Raw genomic sequence first — 13,923 nt, 5'->3', positions numbered from 1 at the left:
CCAACTGTTATTCGATTTAATAGAAATACTCGAATTACCCAAACTATTTTTCAACATTTTAGATGCCCGAATAACATATCCAACATGTACGTACTATTACTATAAATAGACGGTCCTGACTTCTGGCATCATATTGTATTATATTGTAGTTGGTGTAGGGAATATAGTCTACGATATCTTCTTAGAAAAACACTATAGAGAACAATTATCAATTATAGTTTTACTGAATAATGAATGACCAAGCTAGATTACTTGCTATAGTAATTAAATTTATTCATAATATTGCAATATGTGGATATATAATATATACTTGCGTAGCAACCCTAGATTTCTACGTTTTCAGTGTAGAACAAAAAATAGCTTAGGGCTTTTAAGTTTACGTAAAAAAGAAAATATGATGATAGAGGTAAATCTTATACGTTGCTCAAAAAGAAAAAAAACGAATACAGTCCAATTTTTGGATTACCATATTATATATTTTACTGATGCATCTTTAAAATTATTTAGTATTTTCATAAATTTATCTACTAACAGAGTAACAGGTGACACATTAAATAATATATAGATCCCCAAGATAAATGATCACAACATGACTATATACGGCAACAAAAGTCTATGTAATTGGTGTATACTACTCATATACACATACAAAAATAGCACATTACCAAAACCTTATAAAAACTACAATTGATGAATTATCAAAATAGAAAATAACATGATGGACACAAAATCACATATTCTGTAAAAATTAAGTGACAAACGTAAAAAGGTACAAAATTATTCCATTTTGTCTCTTGGACAAAAAAAAACATATTGTCATATTCTAAATTATCGTCCTAGTACAAATTTTCTTAATAACGTCATGTAATTCCATTATGGGCTCCCGTGACTCGTTCTATATTCTTACACCGTTTCCTTATATAAACCCTCTAGACAAACATTATTGTTTTTAGGGAATACCCACTAGATACCACAAAAATAAAAAGTAATTAACAAAATACCATAGGGCCCACACTCTATTCTCTTTCATCATATACAATTACTTTTATACTCATTACATATATTACATGTTATTTGTTTAAATATCATGTTATTTTTGTTTTTTGAACAAAATTATATGTCGGTTTGGATTCACAAATGAAATAGTTAGGGTTTAAATTTTACAATTAAAACGAAATTATATGTCGGTTTGGGTTCACAAATGAGATGGTTAGGGTTTAGATTTTACAATTATAACGAAACTATATGTCGGTTTGGGTTCACAAATGAGATGGTTAGGGTTTAGATTTTACAATTGAAACGAAACGAAATTATATGTCGGTTTAGGTTCACAAATGAGATGGTTAGGGTTTAGATTTTACAATTAAAACGAGATTATGTGTCGGTTTGGGTTTACAATTAAATGCTATTTAGTTAAATATAACATGTAAAATATAGATATTACATGCTATTTTAAAAAATCACACCAAATCTTTCACTTTTTCTATCTAACACTAAAACAAGAAGGATGATTATGTCTTTTCACTCCAAAAAAAAAAATGGGCTCTATGGTATTTTCCTATAAAAAAATGTTGTTATGGTATTGTCTTGAATAACTTTCAAAATTGTGGTATTCTCTTAATTAACCCTTCTTTTTATTCATTCTATAACAACAACAACAAATCAACCAACCAAAGTCTCTTCTTCTTCCTCTTCTCTCTCAAACCACCACAAAACAGAGAACATATTATACAACAACCTAAAAACACTATGATAACGAGAAAGAGTCTAAGGCTTAGAAGCATCACTATGACGATTTTAGTATCAATTCTTGTCTGGTCGGCAACGCTAGAAACCTGCATTGCCAGAAGAGGAAGACATTTGAGACACCACCATAGCAGTTCCTCTTCCTTGTCTGATTCCTTGTCCAGCAAGAAACCAAAAGGCCATGAGAACAATAGCCATTCACATAAGTCAAAACCAAAACCAAAACCGAAGATGAAAAGTCCGCCGCCAAAATCCGATGCCGGTTCACCTGTCGTGTCACAGCCGCCACAAGTTCAACAACCACCACCACATGTCCAACCCCCACCACCATCACCTCTTCCGCTGCAGCCTGTTGAGGACTCTCAACAATTCAATGTGCTTGATTTTGGAGCTAAGGGTGATGGCATGAGTGATGACACTCAGGTACATACTCAAAACATTTATTATCCATTCTAATCTAGTGGTTCTTCATTAAATCAAGAATTATAATCTCGCTTTCATGAGAATTGTTTTTTTTTTAAATCAACCATAATGTGAATTACAGTTGAGAAGGTAACACGAGACAGAACAAGAAACAGAGCTCAGAAAAGCTTTTTCTCTGTTCTGTAAAGTCAAATAACCTTTTTCCCTTTTTTCCTTTAAATGTTTTAAATCTCCCAAATACAAACAAACGAATTTAACGAATATTGAGATGACAACAAAAATACCCAATTTAAAAGGGACCATAACTCTGTGCTCTGAAACAATACAGAATTATAACAATGATTAATGATAATACTAAACAATGACAAATTTTATAACATTTTGGCAGGCGTTTGAAGCAGCATGGGCATCTGCCTGCAAAGTAGAGGCATCAACGATGGTCATACCGCCTGACTATATCTTCCTCGTTGGACCGATATCCTTCTCGGGTCCTTATTGTCAAGCAAACATTGTATTCCAAGTAAGAACTGATCATAAACATTTGTAAGATTTTAAAAACATAAAATGTACGTTTTGAAATTTAAAGATTTGAGTTTTTTGTTTGCTTGCAGCTGGATGGGATGATTGTAGCTCCTACGGATACTAAATCATGGGGAAGAGGGTTACTGTGGTGGATTGAGTTCACAAAGCTTAAAGGAATTACAATACAAGGTAAAGGTGTTATTGATGGAAGAGGCACTGTTTGGTGGCAACAAGATTACCTTTCTGATTATCCTATCGACGATGACTTCAAGCTTATTGTCCCGTTGAACAATTCGGTCCAAGAACATCCTCCAATGCCGGTAAAGATCTCCATCTTCATCTTATTCTTGACATCAGCACAAGTTTCATCTAACCCTAAACTCTGTTTTTGTATTTTGTTTTTGTCACATGGCAGATAAGAAGTGAGCTTAATGGAAGAATGCCAAGCATTAAACCAACGGTGAGAGATCAAATTAGTGGTCTCTACATGTTTTTACATCTCAGTGAATTCTTTTGCTTACCTTGCGTTTTACGTTACAGGCGCTGCGGTTCTATGGGAGTATTGACGTGACGGTGACGGGTGTAACCATTCAGAACAGTCCACAATGTCACCTCAAGTTTGATAACTGCGTCCAGGTTTTAGTTCATGACGTGAATGTGTCTTCTCCCGGAGACAGTCCAAACACAGATGGGATTCATCTTCAGAACTCCAAAGATGTCATGATTCACACCAGCACACTAGCTTGCGGTACAAACCTATTTTATTTAGAAAAAAACATCATTAAACTCGTAAAAAAATCGGTATCATTGATTAATTCCTCTGTTTTTTCAGGAGACGATTGTATTTCAATTCAAACGGGTTGCTCCAATGTGTATGTTCACAATGTGAACTGTGGACCAGGACATGGAATCAGCATTGGGAGCCTTGGTAAAGACAGTAGCAAAGCTTGTGTCTCCAACATAACAGTCCGAGATGTCGTTATGCACAACACAATGACTGGTGTCCGGATCAAGACTTGGCAGGTAAAGATTAACCCTTTCATAAAAAGTGCTAATGAATTATTTTCATTTTGGAAGCCAGTGAAACTTAATAGCTTTAATGTGAATACAGGGAGGTATAGGATCAGTGAAAGGAATACTTTTCTCAAACATTCAACTCACAGAGGTTCAGCTTCCGATAGTGATCGATCAGTTCTATTGTGATCACAGCAAATGCATGAACCAGACTTCAGCTGTGTCCGTGGAAGGAGTCACATATGAGAAGATACGAGGCACTTACACCGTGAAGCCTGTGCATTTTGCTTGCAGCGACAGTTTCCCTTGCATAGACGTGCAGTTATCAGGCATAGAACTAAAACCAGTTCAACTACAATACCACATGTCCGATCCGTTTTGCTGGAAAACATTTGGAGAGCTCACTTCGACAACTGTTCCACCGATCGATTGCTTACAGATTGGAAAGCCAGCGAGAAATGGAGTCCATTCAGATCATGATATTTGTTTATGACCTGCAGGGGAATGTAAAATGATTAGGAAAAAAAGTAATATTGTTACTTCATACGGACTCTATTGATTAGTACCGTTGTGTGAAAGTGTTGTGGAGTGTTTAGAAGATTAAGGCAGTCAGGCAGACTCTTATCAGAGACCAGAACTGGCTAATTGCTTTTTAGAACCAGTATATGTATATTGCTTGTATAACATATAGTTTAATATATTGTTTCATATATATCATGATAGTCCAAAAACAGAGTGAAAACAACAGAAAACCAGCAAATTTGGAACCATGCATATGTCCAGAATTGTTTTGGTTTATGTTTCTTGAAAACAGAAATAATTGTAAGAAGATTGTGCAAAAAGTAATATAATACAGACTAAATCTTTTAAGTGTTTGAAGCTGATTCACTTTCACTTAACTTGGTCATTCTAGCTACAATATTTAGCCTAGTTTCTATGAACTATATATATGATGCAATCCTTTAACACACCAACCTGAAATTAAATCAAGATTTTTTGACAGACCCATTTATAGATAGGGGTTGCATTATATTTTTTTTAAGTTTTAATAATGGATTTTTGGGAGAGGCCGCACGTAATGAAGTCTGCAGTGCCTTTGGAGTTTCTGTGGAAGAGATTGGTGCTGGACGACGGGACCTCATGTTTTTGTTTTATACTATCTTTTGTTTTGTTTCAATACATTTACGTCGGTAGATATTTTTTGGGTTTATATCATTTTTTATTATTGGAAATTTACGAGAGTGGAATTTGCAAAATATGATCCAACATTGTAACAGATAATATGCTAACTGACACCACCTTCACCTTTTAAAAAATTGAAATAGCTTGTTGACAAAAAAAAGTTAAGAATGAGCTAAAACGAAATACAATCGTTGTATCAAATTCAATACCAAGGTTCACTAGGCTATTTTTTACAAATTAAATTACAAGACGTAGAGGGCCAATATCAACAAAAGCAGAACAAACATATTATTTTTTTTGGTAAAAGGTAAAACTCAAAAAAGTTATTCATAAAAAACAAGACAACTTTTACCGGTCTCTTTTAACAAAAAAACTTTTACCGGTCTATATTTATAAATCCATACTCTAATGATGATACGATATTAATGCTGGTGTTTTTAGAGTATGCGGATATGGATGGCTCATCTTTTGGTTTGTAGAACTTTTCTATGCACAATCCCAAAGTGTCAGTTTGTAAATGTACCTTCGGGTTTCTTGCCAATTAAAAGATCTAACAACATCAGAATATATACAAAATGCATAGCAGAAACCTACTCCGAACAAACAGATATTTTTGAAAGCTTATCAACCCACCAGTTTTCTCTTTAAGGCTTAGTTGGAGCTTTTAGTTATCTATAAATTTGTATAAATGGACGAGTGTACAAGTAGCACCAGTGGTCTAGTGGTAGAATAGTACCCTGCCACGGTACAGACCCGGGTTCGATTCCCGGCTGGTGCATTTGAGAGCTATGATGAAAATTGGTTTAAGCGTTGGTTGGGTCCTTCGTATTCTTCTGAACATTCAGTTGAGATTCACCACACCTCTGAGCTCTTTTTTCCCCTTCTGATGTTAAAGTAACAAGTAACATCAGTTGTAAAAGAAAATAATGTTTTATCTTCATTGTTTGTATTGCATTCCATTATACTAAAAATTATATTCACCATCGGCCAGCTAAGTGAACCGTGAAGGGCTCATTTTATTGATTTTCTGTTTGCTAACTTCTTAGAATTCATACTTTGACGCTTAATGAAGAATCTGAAGACATAATACAGGATATGGGGCAACTAATTCCGTATGCACATTTGTTATTGTTGTTGTATGTGGGATGAATGGATGCAAAATTAAGGAGTAAGACAGTGTAGGATGGTGTAGTATTCTTAAGACTTTTATCATCTTCTTTAGTTTGGATCTCTTAGTCTTAGCAACATAGATGTGAATTTTCTCCACTCCATTCTTTACTGAGTTTTTTTTTGTGTCGTATGAATATTATTACATTTGGTATATGATTATAAAATGAAGAACCAAAAAACAAATAGCACCAGTGGTCTAGTGGTAGAATAGTACCCTGCCACCCTACATACCAGGGTTCGATCCCGGCTGGTGCACTGAGCTGTGAGGATTATGGCTTCAGCGTTGGTTGGGTCCTTCGCACTTATCTGATTTAGGATGAGATATGGCATTGTAACTGAGCTCAATTTTTTCCCTTGAGCTTTTCCAGACGTTGGAAAATTGTAAAAGATAGTAACGTTTTAATTAAGCATCTTCATTGTTTATATACCCTTGCGGTATATATAGTTTTCATCTAAATATTCGCCAGTGGACAGCAAGGTGAAGGGTTTTTTTTAAAAATTATTTTCATGTTTTCTTATTTGTCGCTTTATGAAGAATCAAAAGATATAATTCAGGACATGGGGCAACTCGCCTTTGGTGTTTTTCTATGTTGTATAAATGGAAGCGTAATTAAGGGGAAACTAAGATGACTGTGACCGTGAAGGATGATGTAGCCACGGATTCTTAAGATTTTAGCTTCAGCGTTGGTTGGGTCCTTCGCACTTATCTGATTTAGGATGAGATATGGCATTGTAACTGAGCTCAATTTTTTCCCTTGAGCTTTTCCAGACGTTGGAAAATTGTAAAAGATAGTAACGTTTTAATTAAGCATCTTCATTGTTTATATACCCTTGCGGTATATATAGTTTTCATCTAAATATTCGCCAGTGGACAGCAAGGTGAAGGGTTTTTTTTAAAAATTATTTTCATGTTTTCTTATTTGTCGCTTTATGAAGAATCAAAAGATATAATTCAGGACATGGGGCAACTCGCCTTTGGTGTTTTTCTATGTTGTATAAATGGAAGCGTAATTAAGGGGAAACTAAGATGACTGTGACCGTGAAGGATGATGTAGCCACGGATTCTTAAGATTTTATCATTTTCTTTAGGTTGGAATTTTTAGCAACAAGTTTGTAGCTTGTTGTTTGTTTTCACATGCATGTTTAATTAGGTCTCTCTACCAAATGGAAAGATTGTTTTTCTAGAACCTGACGGTAATAAGATGATTCAGTGTATTACTTGTCTATAGTAATACACAAACACTTAATACTTAATATAGTTTTGGTCTCATTAAAACACTCGAGTTATATGAATACGTTATTGTCTTCTTCTCTACCATTCAACAGACTAAACCAAAACAGTCTATTAGTACAATCAAGTTTTACGTCAGCTATCCATTAACATCAAGTTGTATCCAAAATGTTACATATATACTTACATAGCAAAATCCAAATGTAAGCATATAGATGTGAATCTCCACTCCATTCTTATTTTGTCCAAATTGCTGAGTTTTTTGTGTCGTAAAAAAAATGTTTGGTATAGATATATAAAAAGGAGAACAATCAAACAAGTAGCACCAGTGGTCTAGTGGTAGAATAGTACCCTGCCACGGTACAGACCCGGGTTCGATTCCCGGCTGGTGCATTTGAGCTGTTATGAAATTGGTTGCGTTGGTTGGGTCTTTCGCATTCTCCTGAACCTTCAGTCGAGATTCGCCACACCTCTGAGCTCTCTTTTTCTATTTTTTTTCCCAGAGATCACGAATTAATTATTAATATTTAGGCTCTTTTCAAATTTTAGATAATACTATAGAAAAGGGGAAAATTAACAAAGATAAATATAAGGGCCGATGTTTAAAATAAATAAAAAATAAAAGGACTATTTTGTAACAAAATTCCTCATTTCCTCCCCAATGTACTATTATTCTTCATCCTCTTCCCTTTTCGATTCTTCTGTAAAAACAAACAAAAAAACCCTAATTTCTGGGACCTGTGCAGTCGCTGCACAGTTCACTCAAAAAAAACTATACACAGAGATGGAGATAGTCGAATCTTTAGAAGAGATTCCAGTTCAAAACCCACAAGTTGAAGACTTTTCATGGGCTGATTTAACCTGGACCAAATTCGGAACATCGGAGCATCACGACGAAGTAGCACTGGTCCCATACGCAAGGGTCGACGAATTCATCATCGGAGAATGCTCAAACGCGGAGTGCCCAACACGATTTCACATCGAAAGAGGAAGGAAACGCTCTCGAGGCAGTCTCAAAGAGTACAAGAGCGACGAGTATTTGGAATATAGACTGTAAGTTTCAAAACCTACTTCAAAGCAATCAAAGATCTCATTTTTAGGGTTTTTTTTTTCATTGGTGGGGGTTACTTCTTATTGAAGGTATTGGTGTTCATTTGGTCCTGAGAACTATGGTGAAGGTGGTGGTGTTTTACCCAGTAGAAAGTACCGTCTCAACACTAGGAACCGTGCAGCGAGACCTCAGTCTATGAGAGGATGTACTTGTCATTTTGTGGTGAAACGACTCTATGCTCGTCCTTCACTTGCGCTTCTCATTTACAATGAGAGACGACATGTGAACAAAGCTGGGTTTGTTTGTCATGGACCTCTTGATAGAGATGCTATTGGTCCTGGTGCTAAGAAGATTCCTTATATATGTAATGAGATTAAGCAGCAGACTATGTCTATGATCTATCTTGGGATTCCTGAAGAGAACGTTTTGGAGAAACATATTGAAGGGATTCAGAGGTATTGTGGTTCTGATGCGACTGTTAATAGTCTTGCCTCTCAGTATGTTCATAAACTTGGGATGATTATCAAACGTTCCACTCATGAACTGGATTTAGATGATCAAGCTAGTATCAAGATTTGGGCTGAGAGGAACAAGAAATCAATCTTCTTTTATCAGGAATCTTCTGAAACTGATCAGTTCATGCTTGGGATTCAAACGGAGTGGCAGTTGCAGCAGTTTTTGCGTTTTGGGCATTGTAGTCTCGTTGCAGCTGATTCGACATTTGGGATAAAGAGACTCAAGGTAAGATGGATCTTATTTTTTTATGGCTGTCTCTGTTTTTGCGAGAGTTATGTAATATGTGCGTGATCCTGATATCTTAAACGTTATGGCAGTATCCTCTGTGCACGCTTCTTGTATTTGATTCAAGACATCATGCTCTCCCCGTTGCTTGGATTATCTCTCGTAGCTATTTGAAATCTGATGTTGAGAAGTGGATGAAAATACTACTCCAACGTGCCCAGAGTGTTGAGCCTGGTTTCAAAATCAACGGCTTTATCATTGATGATGCTGCAACGGAGATTGATCCCATAAGGCATGAATGATGATGCTTCAACTCTGTATATGGAGTTCCATAAATGGATAAAGAGTGTATTTGTAAACTGACTCAGTTCCGTTTTATTACTTTTCCAGGGATACATTTTGTTGCCCCGTCCTTTTTGCTCTCTGGCGTGTTCGTAGATCATGGCTTCGGAATGTTGTAAAGAAGTGCGATGGCATTGAGGTTCAAAGAAAGTTATTCAAATGTTTGGGAGAACTCGTGTACAGCATTTGGGATGAAGTAGGTACACCAAAGGCTCTAGAGAGATTAACTCAGGATTTTGTTGATCAAACCGCCTTCATGCAGTATTTTACATCTACCTGGTTGCCTAAAATAGGTTAGACATTTCCCTTATTCTATTCATTCTCTAATCCTATTATGTAGAACCTCTGGGATCGCTGCTGACTTGAGGTAATGAAAATCTTGGTCTTTGTGCCTTATGTGTTCTTCAATATATGCAGGAATGTGGCTATCAACTATAAAAAGTCTTCCACTTGCAAGCCAAGAAGCATGCGGTGCAATAGAAGCTTACCATATAAAGCTTAAAGTAAAATTGTTTGACGATACACACCTCGGTGCCCTTCAGAGAGTAGATTGGTTGGTACATAAGCTGACGACTGAACTCCATTCTAGTTATTGGCTTGATCGGTATGCTGATGAAAGTGATTCTTTCCAAAACGTTAAAGAAGAATACATAGCTTCTACTTCGTGGCACCGAGCGACAGAGATTCCAGACTCTGCTGTTACACTAGATGAAAACAACATCCTTGTTGCAAAGGTTCAGTCTCAGAGAGATAGCGATGTAACACGAGTTGTGTGGAATCCAGGTTCAGAGTTTGCCTTTTGTGATTGCGCTTGGTCTTTACAAGGGAACTTGTGCAAACACATCATAAAGGTAAACACAATTTGCGAAAACCGTGAAGGCTATGGTGACTCAATGTCCTTGCGGTCCTTAAAAGAAAAAATAAGAAACATAAAGATGACACCTATGGATGACTCAATAGCCTTGGATCTCTCGATGGCATTGACGCTGCAGATGCTTGAACAGATGAAGCAGTTGGTGCAATTAAGCGGAACAAATGATATCAGCAATATAGTCAATGCTCTGCCAGTGAAATGGGGTTGTAAGAAAGGCAGAACAACCGTAGGCATTCCTGCTTCTATTGCTGCCTTTACAAAGAAAAGGAGTCAGAAACGGAAGCGATAAGTCAGAGATGATATGATAAGTGGGTAGCACAGATCACTCCTTGTATTGGCTTATAAAGAACACAGCAGGATCTTGCGTAGCTTTAGAGTTAGAATTCATAGACACGGTTAGTTATAGTTTTAGTAGTTAATAGATTCTAACACCAATCATTCCTTCTTTGTTGCTTTTTTTCATCCTAATGTTGAAGTGTAAATCCTTCTCTCCAGATTCTTTATTTTTCATTAAAACAGGTTTTTGGGGTTATACCGAATCAGATTTTGTCTATTGAAGGTCGTCTAGGTTGGATTCAATACAATACAATAATGAAGAAGTCTAATACATGTCCAAGTGTGAAAGTGAAACGCACGTTTTATCTGCGTTTTGCCTTATCTTATCTCATCGTCAAGAACGTTTTTTTATATAGAAAGAAACAGAGGCGCGAAGCAATTCTGTCCACTTCCTCTGATTCTTCAAAGTTTCAACCTTTTTTTGAAAAAGAATTGTTTTTTTTTCTTTCTCTTAATTATAAAATGCATTGTTGTCAAAGTCCATGTTATATAATCACTGGTCATTATCATCATCGTTATCATCTTTCTCTATCTCGCTTCTTCCTCTCTAATGGCGGATTCGAAGGAGCTCGGCGCTGCGAGCCGGCGGATGTCCGTCGTCACCAATCATCTCAGTCCTATCGGATTGAGCTCAGCTCGCGTTGACTCAGTGGAACCTTGTATTGCTTCGTCGATGAATGATAGTTTCCATAAGGTTCACGGTGAAGTTCCGACCCATGAAGTCGTTTGGAAAAAAGCTGAATTCTTTGGTGACGGGGCAGATCATAAAGAGTTTATTGACGTTATTTATGAGAAAGCCCTTGATGAAGGCATCGCAAAGGTTTGTGCTTGTCTAGTGTTTGATAACGGAGTTATGTTTTTGGTGGATGTGGTTTTGAATTGTATCGTTCTTTTGTTTTTTTGTGGGTTTATGTAGATTACTATAAACAGGCCAGAGAGAAGGAACGCGTTTCGGCCTCAAACTGTGAAGGAGCTTATGCGTGCGTTTAATGATGCTAGAGATGACAGTTCTATAGGAGTCATCATACTCACCGGCAAGGTAAAAATACTTTATATTTTGTGTTTCTTTGTGATAGTGGTTAACATTTGAGTTGATATCTGCTATTTAAATGTTATGAAAAAATGATACTGAACCTTATCGAAGTTGATCCGTGAACGGTATGTTACAAAGTCAGTGTCTAGCTATTAGCTTTGTTTTGAGTCTCAGTAGTGTCAAGGTTAGATCTTACTTTGGAGTTGATGACACTGAGCTCAATAGTGTTCATCTGTTTTTGACACTTGTTTCTGAAACTATTGTTCTGAATAGTAATATTGATGGTTTAGGGAACAAAAGCATTTTGCAGTGGTGGTGATCAGGCGTTGAGAACACCAGACGGTTATGCTGATCCCAATGATGTTGGCCGCCTTAATGTTCTTGATCTTCAGGTATGTCCTTGATCTACAAAACCATTAAAAAATTAGGGTTTCGTCATCCTACTGGATTAATGTATTTTCCATCTTCCTTCTTCCTTTCATACTCAGATTCAAATCCGCAGATTGCCAAAGCCAGTTATCGCAATGGTAAGCACCAAAGCCAGTTATCGCAATGTTGACTAGCTCTGTTAGTGTGCATCTGTGCCCATAGGCAGAGAACATTTCTTGTGGCTGATCTGTATGCTTTTTGAATGAGTCAGGTTGCTGGTTATGCTGTTGGAGGAGGACATATCTTGCACATGGTTTGCGATCTTACCATTGCAGCTGATAATGCTATTTTTGGTCAAACGGGTCCTAAGGTTCTCCCTCGGACCTCTGTTTCAGTTTCGAATGTGTCAGTGAAGTAAGAGCTAGAGTTTTTACTTATCTCCATTGATTATGTGGACCAATTTTATGTCTTCAGGTTGGAAGTTTTGATGCTGGTTATGGAAGTTCCATCATGTCTCGTCTGGTAATTGCTCGATATAACTGACAAATAATGTGATGCAACATCTAAAATAACAAAAATGGGCTGATCAAACTCTTTGAAAAAAAAAGGTTGGTCCTAAAAAGGCTCGAGAAATGTGGTTCATGACAAGGTTCTACACAGCTTCTGAAGCGGAGAAAATGGGACTTATCAATACAGTTGTTCCGGTAAAGTTAATTAGTAGTAACCCCGTAGTGTCGTCATTGATTCACAAAATAAATCACTCTGTTTGCTTGCTTGTAAATTGTTTGATTCTTTCACTGAGATCTGTTTTCTGTTCCAGCTAGACGAATTGGAGAAAGAAACAGTCAAGTGGTGTAGAGAAATCTTACGGAACAGCCCAACTGCAATCCGAGTGCTTAAGGCAGCACTCAATGCAGTTGATGATGGCCATGCTGGACTTCAGGTACCTCCTTCAACCAACTTGCTTAATCTCTTTCTGTTTTACAGGAACAAGATCCTATAGTCAAATTTGCAATCTAGGTCAAAAACTCACTGTAGTCACAAATATGGATCCGTTCAGTTTTATAAGCAACCTACTTTTCTTGCTGCAGGGACTTGGTGGCGATGCAACACTCTTATTCTATGGAACTGAAGAAGCTACCGAAGGAAGAACTGCTTATATGCAACGCCGACCACCAAACTTTTCTAAATTTCCCAGGCGACCTTAAACTCACTTCTAGCGTTTTCATTACAACATCTGTACTCATTTCAACCCGAGTCCTTTTTTTCTCTTCATTTGTTTGTTTTGTTTACCAAACAATAAATTGTGATTTATGAAAATGGGAAACGTTCAACATAAAAACTCAGCAATACAACGAAAAGATTGAATGCGTAAGGAGAAATCCAGAGTTCAACAGTCGACAGTTACCATGGTGAGACACTAAAGTTCTCCATAACCATATAACCAGAATTCTGACAAATATTTGAATCATTCCAAGTTTCTCTTAACAAGCGTTGCCTATTCAAGCTCTTAATATGCTTGGCACACATCACTTTGGGTTAGATTTGCTAAAAATAATTTCCTGATTGGCCAAAACTTTGTGAAAATTATTTATTTTGAACAAAGCTTTTGCAACTACTTCGGGCCACATATTTGAGCCAGTCAACAAAATTCTAGTTCAGCTAGAAACCCATCCAAAGTCATTCCACTTCCAATTTAACTGAACCAGCCTCTACGATTGATTTGTAGTTAGACTAGAATTGAAGTTCAGCCTTTAATAAACAAAAACGATAATTATCAATCAGTCACATATATGTTGCAGCTTTTGGTGACGTTTTCGTGGGCTGAATATTGAAAGAAGAAATTAGGAGAAGATTGAAATGACGGTACGTATAGACTGATTTGTACG

At 36.7% G+C, this 13,923-nt stretch overlaps 3 protein-coding genes, 1 long non-coding RNA gene and 4 other non-coding genes across 9 annotated transcripts; 7 read left to right on the top strand and 1 right to left on the bottom strand.

Moving 5' to 3' along the window:
• The first annotated feature begins 1,590 nt into the window (after positions 1 to 1,590).
• Positions 1,591 to 4,417, top strand: LOC104703644 (polygalacturonase At1g48100-like). Its single transcript, XM_010419690.2, has 7 exons — positions 1,591 to 2,169; positions 2,558 to 2,689; positions 2,781 to 3,011; positions 3,107 to 3,151; positions 3,232 to 3,439; positions 3,524 to 3,714; positions 3,803 to 4,417. The coding sequence occupies exons 1-7, from the start codon at positions 1,750 to 1,752 to the stop codon at positions 4,196 to 4,198; spliced, it is 1,623 nt and encodes a 540-aa protein (XP_010417992.2). The 5' UTR covers positions 1,591 to 1,749; the 3' UTR covers positions 4,199 to 4,417.
• LOC147941948 (uncharacterized) lies at positions 2,357 to 3,342 on the bottom strand. The gene is made up of 2 exons (XR_015562639.1): positions 3,213 to 3,342; positions 2,357 to 3,073 (listed from the first exon to the last, which is right to left on the bottom strand). It is a non-coding gene; the product is annotated as an uncharacterized LOC147941948 (long non-coding RNA).
• Positions 4,418 to 5,594: 1,177 nt separating the features above from the next.
• On the top strand, positions 5,595 to 5,665 carry TRNAG-GCC (transfer RNA glycine (anticodon GCC)). The gene has a single exon. It is a non-coding gene; the product is annotated as a tRNA-Gly (tRNA).
• Positions 5,666 to 5,670: 5 nt separating this feature from the next.
• Positions 5,671 to 5,758, top strand: LOC147941947 (small nucleolar RNA snoR114). The gene has a single exon (XR_015563017.1). It is a non-coding gene; the product is annotated as a small nucleolar RNA snoR114 (small nucleolar RNA).
• A 556-nt stretch (positions 5,759 to 6,314) lies between these two features.
• Positions 6,315 to 6,400, top strand: LOC147941946 (small nucleolar RNA snoR114). The gene has a single exon (XR_015563020.1). It is a non-coding gene; the product is annotated as a small nucleolar RNA snoR114 (small nucleolar RNA).
• Positions 6,401 to 7,610: 1,210 nt separating this feature from the next.
• On the top strand, positions 7,611 to 7,681 carry TRNAG-GCC (transfer RNA glycine (anticodon GCC)). The gene has a single exon. It is a non-coding gene; the product is annotated as a tRNA-Gly (tRNA).
• A 272-nt stretch (positions 7,682 to 7,953) lies between these two features.
• Positions 7,954 to 10,835, top strand: LOC104703643 (uncharacterized). Of its 2 annotated transcripts, XM_087459985.1 has the most exons (6): positions 7,967 to 8,341; positions 8,429 to 8,794; positions 8,955 to 9,080; positions 9,173 to 9,372; positions 9,471 to 9,715; positions 9,840 to 10,835. In XM_087459985.1, exons 3-6 carry the CDS (start codon positions 8,979 to 8,981, stop codon positions 10,583 to 10,585), a joined length of 1,293 nt encoding a protein of 430 aa, XP_087316111.1. In that variant the 5' UTR covers positions 7,967 to 8,341; positions 8,429 to 8,794; positions 8,955 to 8,978; the 3' UTR covers positions 10,586 to 10,835. The 2 variants fall into 2 exon arrangements, with proteins under 2 accessions (XP_087316110.1, XP_087316111.1); XM_087459984.1 differs by having other exon boundaries at positions 7,954 to 8,341; positions 8,429 to 9,080.
• Positions 10,836 to 10,965: 130 nt separating this feature from the next.
• LOC104703642 (1,4-dihydroxy-2-naphthoyl-CoA synthase, peroxisomal) lies at positions 10,966 to 13,376 on the top strand. Its single transcript, XM_010419685.3, has 9 exons — positions 10,966 to 11,452; positions 11,549 to 11,671; positions 11,956 to 12,057; positions 12,154 to 12,192; positions 12,306 to 12,404; positions 12,509 to 12,556; positions 12,643 to 12,738; positions 12,855 to 12,977; positions 13,126 to 13,376. Exons 1-9 carry the CDS (start codon positions 11,183 to 11,185, stop codon positions 13,240 to 13,242), a joined length of 1,017 nt encoding a protein of 338 aa, XP_010417987.2. The 5' UTR covers positions 10,966 to 11,182; the 3' UTR covers positions 13,243 to 13,376.
• Positions 13,377 to 13,923: the final 547 nt, after the last annotated feature.

The sequence above is a fragment of the Camelina sativa genome, chromosome 7 (genome assembly GCF_030686135.1).
Source record: "Camelina sativa cultivar CO46 ecotype springtype chromosome 7, ASM3068613v1".
Classification (NCBI taxonomy): Eukaryota; Viridiplantae; Streptophyta; class Magnoliopsida; order Brassicales; family Brassicaceae; genus Camelina; species Camelina sativa.
Note: the sequence above shows the minus strand (reverse complement) of the source record. Positions and strands in the feature narration are given on the sequence as shown.